The sequence below is a fragment of the Silurus meridionalis genome, chromosome 20, assembly GCF_014805685.1.
Source record: "Silurus meridionalis isolate SWU-2019-XX chromosome 20, ASM1480568v1, whole genome shotgun sequence".
Taxonomy (NCBI): Eukaryota; Metazoa; Chordata; class Actinopteri; order Siluriformes; family Siluridae; genus Silurus; species Silurus meridionalis.
In genome coordinates, this window is record NC_060903.1 from 3,809,924 (window position 1) to 3,820,317 (window position 10,394).

A 10,394-nucleotide genomic window follows, 5' to 3' on the forward strand; every position below is an offset into this window, starting at 1 on the left:
CCTCTTCTGCTGTTACCTTTTACGTATAAATAAAAGGGGGAAAATGTTTTGTTACAGTTATTGTGCTGTGCAAACTTAATTGCTAGAAGCAGAAGAACCTGTTTGTCAGTCCATCCACTTCTCCTTTTCTGAATAACATTTGCAAGCTAAAATGGAGGTGTTGCAAAAAAGAGGAACTCAAGATTTTTTTAGGTGAAGCCTTTTTGACGTTTTGAATTTTTTCTTACCTTTCCTTTTGATTCAATCCTGCAATAAAAACTTTTAGTGCACCAACGAGTGTGGTATAGTATTCCCTCCTTTACTGGCTTGTGGTTAAGAAATATTGACATATCACATACAACGAGTTAATGAGTTTGGTATAAAGTAATATTGAAATTTGAATGAAACAAGATGGATACGGGTAAACTCAAAATGCTAAACAAAAATTTGTGGATATTTCATTTTGTAATAATATCGTGCAGTGGTTTTCTCTGGAAGCTTACTGAGATCATTTTGGTCCCAATGAGAACTAAAAGCGTGTGTGTGGTGTTTGTTTGCGCAAACATATTGCATATTTTTCATATTGTCATTTTTTCATTCTATATTATGTATTATAAAAAGACTCATAATGTCACAATGTACTCTTAATAAACAGCGTCATAATGACACCTAGTTCAGTTACAATTCATTCTAGTTCAGAAACAAGACACAAAAAGACATAAAAGAAATGACTGAACAATTTGTTCATATCAAAACTTCTTGTTTATTTTGCGTGATAATCTGTATCTGTATCATCTATATGCAGTGTTCAGACAAATTATAAAGGTTTAGTGAAAACCAGTTACTTTGCATGTTTATGTGGCCATATTTACAAGTGTAGCCACTAGAGGGAGACATTGTCTGACTATTTCAATTTTAACATAACGCCATTCTATTACCTACAATATGGTGTCCCAGGCAGTTGGGTTGAAAGAGGCAGATGTAGAGGACAGGGGGGTGTGGAGACGGATGATCTGCTGTGGCGACCCCTAATGGGAGGAGCCGAAAGAAGAAGAAGAAGGTGGTGTCCCAGTGATATGAGTACATTAACAAGATTTTACTCCCCACACTTTTTATAATAGCATTGCGCTGTTTTGTTACTTTTCTAATATCTGGACACTTTGTTGGGCATAAATGTTAAGCATGCCACTGTCTGTTTGTGTGTGTATGTTAAACATTACTTGTTCTAACTCCTGATGGACTCCTGTCTCTCCCCCTTTCCCTTTCCTGTGCTACTTCTCTATAACTCATTTCCAATTGTATCTTCTCTGGGTCTCCTCCCTCTCCACTACTCTGATAACCCTGCTGGTTGGTGGGTGAGAACTCTCTAAATATGGGTGGGGTCTTGGCCCTGATGACCTTGTCAAAGTAGGCAAGATCAGCAACGTATTTCCCCATTGGAGACAGCGAGACGATGGGTGGGAACTCGTAGCCCCAAAGAATCTCTTCCGGCAGGTAGGACGTGCGCACTTGGCACATGGCAGAAGTTGGCTCGACCGTGGAACTCATCATGACCAAGAGCTCGAAATCAGACAGCCCTGGCTCAGTCCATCCAACACCTGAGATGCGGAGGGAAAGAGAGCAACAGAAAGAGAAAGATAGAGATGGGTATGGTGATGGCGCAAATGATTTCAGGCTAGGCTAGTCAAATAAAAAGTTTCAGTGTTTGAGAATGTGCAAAAAATACTGCTGCCGATTTTTTATGCAAATGATTTGCAAATATTGAGGCAAATTTAAGCAAAAAATGATGAGTTACGTTAAATTCTGAAGAAGGCACAATTACATAATCCAAAGTGCTTCAGGAAAACAGATGAAGGCCAAAACATACACTAACGTAAAATAAAATATTTTGTGAACACCACCTGTTTAGTGCAAAAAATATAGCAAAATCAAATATGTTATAATATACTGAAAAAAATAAGACATTGATTCTTAATGCCATTCTGTCGTTGTCAGTTTACAGTTACAGTGGTAAGTGTACCCTTGGCAGCCCACGCTCGGAGAGGGCTGTCGTTGTCGATAGTGTGGTAGAAGGTGAGAGGGAGGATTAGGAAGGGACTCTCGCTGGCTGTGTCCACGCTGAATGGGACATTCTTCTGGTCTAGGCGCACTGTCTCACCCTCTTTAGGTGCACACCGCTGGAGCAGCTTTCCAGTGACCTGTACAGTTTTACAGTATAGAAATGATTTCCTCATCATAGCATGTATCGGTTGCCATAGTTGTTGTAAAACACATTAGAGAAATGATTCTCTCATCAGTCAGGATGCATCCAATCACACTGATATTTTCACATCCTGTAATTGGATGGTTGGAGAGCATGCTGGTCAGACCTCGCAAACCGTATCTGTAGCAAACTGCACAAGTCCAAATATATCCATGTGGGTTTAAGAGATGTTTTTTTTTATTCCAAGATGGCTGTGGAATTCTGTCGTAGATATACTTACAAGGATATTTACAACACAGACTTTTTAAGAAATGCTGAAGAACTTATTTTCTCTCATATCATTTCAATCACCACATCTTCTACAAAGAAATAGGGTGGGAAGTATCTGGTTTGAGAAATATATATTTAAATTATATGTTGAATAGATTTTTTCATCCACATTTCGGGGACCCAATATGATTTAATATAGGCAACACAAACCCCTCCTCTAGTTAGTTACCTGGCAGCCCAAAAGTAGGCTCTTGCGCATGTTGGCCACCCGTATCATTAGACATGACTGCCCGTTGTGATTGGCAATTACGGCATGCTGGCTGAAACGCACCGTCTCCCCACGTTTCTTGGGACGAGCAACCTAAAAGTTAGTGCGTCAAACTGTAAGAAAGAAAGATTCCTCCAATACCTTTTAGCCAATATACACTATTAATATATGCTATGTGTAGTGGCCAATATTGTATGAATGTTGCCCAGATGGAGCACCTTGGCTAGAAAGGTTCCTGTGATGAAGATCTCCATGCCGGTGGTAATGAGAAGCTGGATGACGAGAAGTACAATGCCAGAAGGACACTCTTCTGTGATGCATCTGAAACCATAGCCAATGGTAGTCTGTGTCTCCAGGGAGAACAGAAAAGCTCCTGTTAGTGTCTGCATCTGCATCACACACAATGTGTGGTTTGCTGGAGGATCGAACTCTGAAGATGAAGAGAATGAACACACAAAAACACATCAGATTTACTTTGGTCTGACCTGTGTCTTCACTCTGGTTATAAATGCTTCTTCTTTGCCTCCTAAACATTACTATCATCTTTACAGACCTTCGTAATTTTCTTTCCTTTCAGCCATCATGATTTACACCTACATTAAATATGTTTATTGTAAAACTGAATGAGTGTAAAATTAGGCTACTTACCCAGCAGGTCTCCATGCACAAGAGCCAGCAGGTACCACAGCAGGCCAAAGGCAAACCAGGTACCCACAAAAGTGGCGCTGAACATGAGCAGCTTGTATCGCCACTGCATGTCCACACAGGTCGTCCATGGGTCACGGAGGTAGAGTGCATGCTGCCCACTCACATGTTCCACACGCACATTGCTACGTCCATCTTTGGACATGAGGCGCCGACGGAGGCGTAGTGCTTCGATCTCGCATCCTGTCCCTCCGAGTAGTGGTTTCAGGGCATCTGTCTGTGTCTGTGAGTGGCATACCTTCTGCCCATGGAGTGTTGATGTCATCTAAAAAAAAACAATCGGTTAAAATCTTTCAAAAAATTCATGACTATGGATGATCCGCTGTGGTGACTCCTAATGGGAGAAGCCGAAAGAAAGTTTGATATGTATTAAATTATTTCCAATAGTTTTGTTATATATTTATATATAACAACTATTATTTCCAATAGTTAACGTTTCATAGCATTTTTCTTGGGCGTACTGCTTTAAGGAGCAGCTCAACTTACTGCAAGTTCAGGTTAGTTCAGAAGATTCTATCCAATCAGATTTTAGCTGTCCCATCAGGTGCTGCCAGGGTCCAGTGGTAGACAAAGTACACAAACCATATACAGTAGTTGAGTTAAAATAGAGGTACACAAGGTAAAATATTACCCCAGTAAAAATAAAATTGCTCTCTTTAAACTTTTATTTAAGTAAAAGTACAACAGTATTTGCCGTTAAATGTACTTGAGCATTCAAAGTACTATGATTTATTATGGATATAATGTTCCAATGATCATTTTTGTCACAAGACTCTTCGCTTAATCAACTTAGTTCATGTGAAAAGACTCTAATGTGACTCTCAGCATATTGATCGATTAATAGAATGATATTAATGAGTCAAACACTGATTGGCATCATTTATTCTTTTCAAAATATTTTATTTGCTGTTGAACTTATCTACTTGTAAATAAAAATAAATGACTAATTTTCCAAAATGTATATGAGAAAAATGTAAGATATTTGAATTTAAATTGTTGTGAAGTTCAAGAAAAAGTCTTCCCAAATAGATTCAGTAAAGTACAGATGCACAAAAAAGGCTACCTAAGTAACAAATTACATTTACTTCTTTACTGTCCAACACTGCCAGGGTCAAAGTTATCTAGCTGCCGTAAAGCCTTCACAGTGTTTTTTTAGTGTAAATTTCATGTTGCTTGAAGCTGTTGCTTTAACCAATCAGATATTTTCACATCCCTTTGATTGGATGGTCAGAGGCCGCTTTTTATTATATTTGAAATAGCAAACCGCATCTAGAGCAAACTGCACAAGCTCAAATATATTCATGTGGATTTAATAGCTGTTCTTTTTTATTCTATAATGGCTGACAGAGGACAGGAAATAGATTTTTTACAAGACGGACTGTTTGAGAAAAGCTGGACATTGTAAGGAAAAGTTGGCCAAAAGAGAGTTCAAAACAGTTGATAAGCTTTTTCATGAGCCCTTTTTGCGTTTTTTATTTTTTGTACAATTTTTTTTGTATAAATAAAAAAGTTTTATTTAGCCACAAGAAGTAAAAGCACCTGGCGAACTGAGTTAACTGATAAATTAAAACAGGAACGAGTATTGCTTTACACAAGAGCCACCTTAAACACACAATGAGGCTACTTGTTGTACCAAAGAAAGAAAAGCATGAAAAGGAGGCATTAAATGACCAAGAAAAGTCACTTTCTCCAAATTCCCAGGCTATTCACCCATCTTTTCTTTCCATTTGTACAGGTCCTCCTGCTGCTTCTTACCATACAACCCTTTCCTCTCAGCTGTTCTCTTATCCTCTGTGCTCCACTTATTTTATTAAGCCTCTGTGTGGTGGTGTGTTTTGAGAGTGATTGATACAAGAAGGATTGGTGCAAACACTCGTAAATTTTCAAAAGCATTTGTAAAGTGTTTGTGGTCTCTTATAACAAACGTTGTAATTACACCACAATTTCCAGGCATTAAAATCTCAGCTGAAAAAAACAGATTCTTCCATAAACTTGCAAAACTGCACACTGACTGGTGAAATTTTGCCTTGGAAATACCTTGGAAATGTTAAGGTCAAAGAAAGGCCAGGCAAAATCAACCGCTCAGATCCCGTGACACAAGCATAGTCAACTAACTCTCACATCCAGAATAAATTCCACATTAAAACACATACACTCAGTACAGGAATGTTCACATCTAGCCCTCTAATCAAGCCCTAATAATTAAAACTGTCAGTCTTTTGTCATTACATAAACTAATGTTGGCAATTCTTGTGCAGTTATGTAATGTTGAGGATTTATAATTAGAGTAGTTACTATAGGAGGAGATTCATTTATTTCGTTTTATCTCTTTTACACTCTGTCAACTATCAATCTGTACAATGGTTTTGTTTACCAAATGTGATATAGGGATATAACGCTTTCCACTCTGATCCCACAAATCCAGACGTTCTAATGAATGAGGAATCTCTCTGCACTTTCTTCAGTTACAGGATCACAGTTTATGCCACCTCTTCAGATCTTTGCCATCCCTTTCTTTCTAGCACTTTCATTCCTGGTCAGCTCTTTCTTGCTCTCTTGCTCTGATACAATGGATTGCATTGTTGAAGGCACTGATGAAAAGAACAACAGATCAACAACAAACATATTTTTGTGGTCTGTGCGTGAGCAAAACACAAACTCAACCAGGCAGATACAGAGACAGGGAAACTGAGAGAAAAAGGAGAGGGTTGAAGAAGACATGACCAAAAAGTCAAAAGGCTTTCATTAGTATTCAAAGTGGATAATAATCCCCCCTAGGCTAAGCTCAAAAGATCCCTCTCTTCAGCATCCCTTTTGCCATCAAATCTCTCTCTTGCTCTCTCTGCTAGCCAGGTTAGCTCTAGAGCCCACACTGTTTTTGGCAAGTGTGAATGGAAACTGCTTCCTAGAAAGACCAGCTTTTTTGTCATTACTGAAGACATTCAAACTATTAACAAATTTGTAACAGTTCTTGCCTACTTGGTTTACATAAGACCATTAGTTTGTCTTGTGCAAAAGAAAGAGTGATTACTCTTAATTTAGTTAGCTAGTGCTACTACAACTGTGCTAGTTAGTGCTACTATAACTACTGCGTAAAACTCATATTATGGCAAAAATCGTTTAATTAATTAAAGAGAAAAAAAGTCCCATAATTACTTTCAGTCAATACAAGAAATTTCAAAACCAAGAGCTACCTCTGCTGCAGAATATACATTTATTAGAATTACAAGCCACCAGAAATCACCAATTTACATAAATGCTTCTCGGAGTTCAATTGGCAAACATTTTAACATCTATTGCTCAGAGGAGACTGTGTGCGTAAGGAGTTATTGGTCAATTTGCGGCAGAGAAACCATTACTTTGGAAGAACATCAAGCAAAAGAGACTTGCTTGGACCGGAAAAAAACACACCTCGAGGTTATGTAAGAGCTACTTGTTCAAGAGAATGATTTAGTGCTGCATCCGATGACCTGGCCTCCACAATCACCTGAGATGGATTGGGATGAGTTTGACTGGAAAGGGCTGGAAAAGCAGCCAACAAGCACTCAACACCTTTGGGAAATTTTTAAGACTGTTGGAAATCCAGTCCAGGTGAATACCTCATGAGGTTAACTGAGAGAATTGCAAAAGTTTGCAAAGCTGTTATTAAACCAAAAGGTGGCTAATTAGAAGAATTTAAAATATAAAACATATTCTGTTGTTTAACACGTTTTTGTTTACAAAAACAATCAATAATAATGTATGTATACGGTTAGGAAAATTAAGCAACATGTAAGAGTGTGTTTGAGCTGTACCTTGTGGGTGTTATATTTGGAGTCGGTGGACACCGGCAGAAACGACCATCCAGCATCCAGTGGCGCTTCAGCAACTCGCGCTCGTTACTTCATACCATACCGCGTTACACGCACAGTTACACACAGTTACACACAGTTACAACCACAAACAGCGGTACAATCAGAGATGAAGCAGCTTCCGATCATGAGGAAGAGCATTAAAGCAGCTCTCCCTTCCTAATATCCTCCCTCCCCTCTCTCTCTCTCGCTCGCTCTTCCCCCTCTCTCTCTCTCTCTCTCTCTCTCTCTCTCTCTCTCTCTCTCTCTCTCTCTTTCTCTTTCGGTATTGTGTGTCAGTTTATCTGCGATCAGCCAAGCAACTCATTTGTACAATCACACACTCTGTATCACATATTCAGCTCACACACACACACACACACACACACACACACACACACACACACACACACACACACTGCTGAAGGGACACATTTTATTTGTGTACAATCAACAACCAAATCAATATCACAACAATCAAAACATTGTACTACAGCCTGCTGAGCTCTCTAAGTAGCAGAGGAATGGATGAGATGATGATGCATGAGCAAATGGTTTTAATTGAGACTGCAAAATATTTCTGATGTGTGTGTGTGTGTTATGTGCTGTGTGTGCTGTGTCCATGTACATGAATATAATTTTATAATACATTTGTTTTTATTCCTAATTCTGAAATCATATTCTGTCTGTTGGAAATGTTTGGAGGGTTTTCTTGAAAATGTGTTTAGCTTATTTTGCTCAGTTGTTGAACATAAAACCCACAGTAGTTGTTGAATATGATATTTAGTGATGCATGGCTTTTTATCATGTAGAATATCATATAGTTTTAATCTCACTTGACCATTCAGGTCAGTGCTCAGGTGAACATTATGAAGACGGACGAGAGAGACTTGTGGTCTTTGTTTTTCTTCTTTTGTATTTATACATTGTGTTGTGTAGATACTATATACTGTATTATGTTATACTTTATTATTATTATTATTATTATTATTTTTTTTTTTTTTAATTTTATTTTTATATTTTTTTGCTGCTGTAACAGAGAGATTTCCCCACTATGGGACGAATAAAGGTATATCTTATCTTATCTTATGCTAAATATAATTTCTTCTCCACTTCTATTAAATGCTTTTATATTTTACCAGATCAAATCTCCAAGTCTGGCTATGCTTCTTTTTTCCCCTAGTTTTCCTGACTCAGAAGGCCTAAGCAGAGGTGCAAACATGAGATATGCAGTGTATGCGATACGTTGGAACTTGAAATTGGAACATGAACTCAAACACACACTCAAATATATCAATTTGTATACATCCACACCTATAACACCACCCAACCCAACTGCTACTATACAGAAGGGTATATGTTTACAAGTACCCTTTTAATTTACACTCTATTTCTCTTATATTTGCACACTGTACAAAGCACAATGATAAGAATGTATACTGATCAGCGCTATTTTATGTATTTTATGTATCTGTTCTGTACTGTTTTGTATTGTATTGTCTTGCACTGTTTGTACTGTCTTTTGTCTTGCACTGTTTGTACTGGGTTGCACACGATGTACTTTATGTAACTAGGACAAGTTACTTTAAGTCCTCAGCTCTGCGTTGTGTTATGTAGCTCTATGTTGTTCTTTGTAGCAACAGGGTCCTGGAAAAACATTGTTTCATTTCATTGTGTATTGTGTCAGCTACAGTATATATGGTGGAAATTACAATAAAAAGCTTATTGACTTGACTTGCAGTGCATTCTTGTATTTACCCCTTTTTCTTGTATACCCCTCAGCAAATGTGCAAATAGCACCCCTGGGCCAATGAAGCCATGTTAAATATACACAAACTCTAAAACTGTATCAATACTCTAAATAACCATTAGGTGGCGGTCTAAACTGGTTTCCTCTCAGTTGCTCCCATCTTGGCAGGCCACATGAAAAACCAAATCCTATAAACACGCCTTCATACAAAATGGTACTTTAAGACACTGACTCTTTAGAGCACTAGGCAACATGACACTCGTGCAGTTTTCCCAGACGTTTTTTAAACTACTCCTTGATACTCTTCCCAACCTCATTTCCCAGAACAGAACATTTAAAACAGAACTACACAAAAGCAACACAATCTGTGCAACACAAAGCCTGCTTAAGCACAGTGTTTGAGCAGATGATATGTCTAAAATGCAATACGAAAGCCTCCGGATATCCTTTTCGCTATATATAAGGGTCTCTGTATTATTTTTTCATCACAATATTTACTTCTGGTCCCACATTTGCTTACTGCAATGTCTATTTTTGACTCTGTTTCAAGAATAAATAAGCTCTACCTCACAGACTCCTATATGAATTACAGAAAACATCTTTTTATTGGTCTGTCGTTCATTATCATTGCTAGATATGTTGCAATTTATTTGAACCTCAGCACCTACATTTCATTCTCTCACACTAAAACTACTGTTAAACAAGATTCAGTATAAAACTCTCCATTACGTCAAGTAAATCTTTTCCACCAGGGGGCAGTGTTACACTACAAGTTGTACTAACGTTACATAGTAATTAAAAATCAATTAAAAAAACAGTACTTTGTATTTTATATACTGTACACATTTTACACATGAACCAAAAAGGCTCCATTTCCCAACAGGGAACTATAAAATTATGGCACATGCTCTAAAAAAATGCTTTACAACTGCTTTCCAAATGCATCTAGGCAATAAAACAAATAAAACTCCACACCTCCACACATTTCTAATGAAGGGTTTTTGTGTATTAGCTGTAACTTGTTTTCAAAAGCTGACTAGAGATCCCTTAGAAATAACAGGGATGCAAATTATATACATTTCATCTATAGCTTTCTGTCTTCAAGGGTGGAAACATTTTTGGCTAAACATACACATAACTCCCCATTGTGTTTGCCTTGGACAGTCTCCAGTCAGTCTCAGGACATGGCTTCTATACATAAAACAGCCAAGTTATTTTACACTTAATTTGAGTAAATATAGATGTGAGGGCTACAGTACTTTTTATACATTAAAGATTATAAAAAATGAACAGTGTGAGATGTAATATCTACATGCTTTTTTTCCTTTAATACCTGCATGTTTTTTCCATAATTAAAGGCTCATATTATAAAGGCATAGTTATGAATTA

At 37.7% G+C, this 10,394-nt stretch overlaps 1 protein-coding gene across 2 annotated transcripts; it reads right to left on the reverse strand.

Annotated features, from left to right (window-relative positions):
* Nucleotides 1-722: 722 nt before the first annotated feature.
* On the reverse strand, nt 723-7,470 carry LOC124402749 (ATP-sensitive inward rectifier potassium channel 10). Of its 2 annotated transcripts, none has more exons than XM_046875950.1 (6): nt 7,220-7,470; nt 3,369-3,690; nt 2,939-3,150; nt 2,682-2,813; nt 2,000-2,177; nt 723-1,577 (listed from the first exon to the last, which is right to left on the reverse strand). In XM_046875950.1, exons 2-6 carry the CDS (start codon nt 3,688-3,690, stop codon nt 1,189-1,191), a joined length of 1,233 nt encoding a protein of 410 aa, XP_046731906.1. In that variant the 5' UTR covers nt 7,220-7,470; the 3' UTR covers nt 723-1,188. The 2 variants fall into 2 exon arrangements, with proteins under 2 accessions (XP_046731906.1, XP_046731907.1); XM_046875951.1 differs by lacking the exon at nt 7,220-7,470 and adding an exon at nt 3,912-3,957.
* Nucleotides 7,471-10,394: the final 2,924 nt, after the last annotated feature.

Excerpts from the sequence above, each read along its gene's own strand:
- LOC124402749 (XM_046875950.1), bottom strand. The coding sequence starts at position 3,690 with ATGACATCAACACTCCATGGGCAGAAGGTATGCCACTCACAGACACAG. Across the intron at positions 2,178-2,681 it reads GCCTACTTTTGGGCTGCCAG|GTCACTGGAAAGCTGCTCCA; the intron begins GTAACTAACTAG and ends AAAACTGTACAG. Across the intron at positions 1,578-1,999 it reads CCGAGCGTGGGCTGCCAAGG|GTGTTGGATGGACTGAGCCA; the intron begins GTACACTTACCA and ends TCCGCATCTCAG.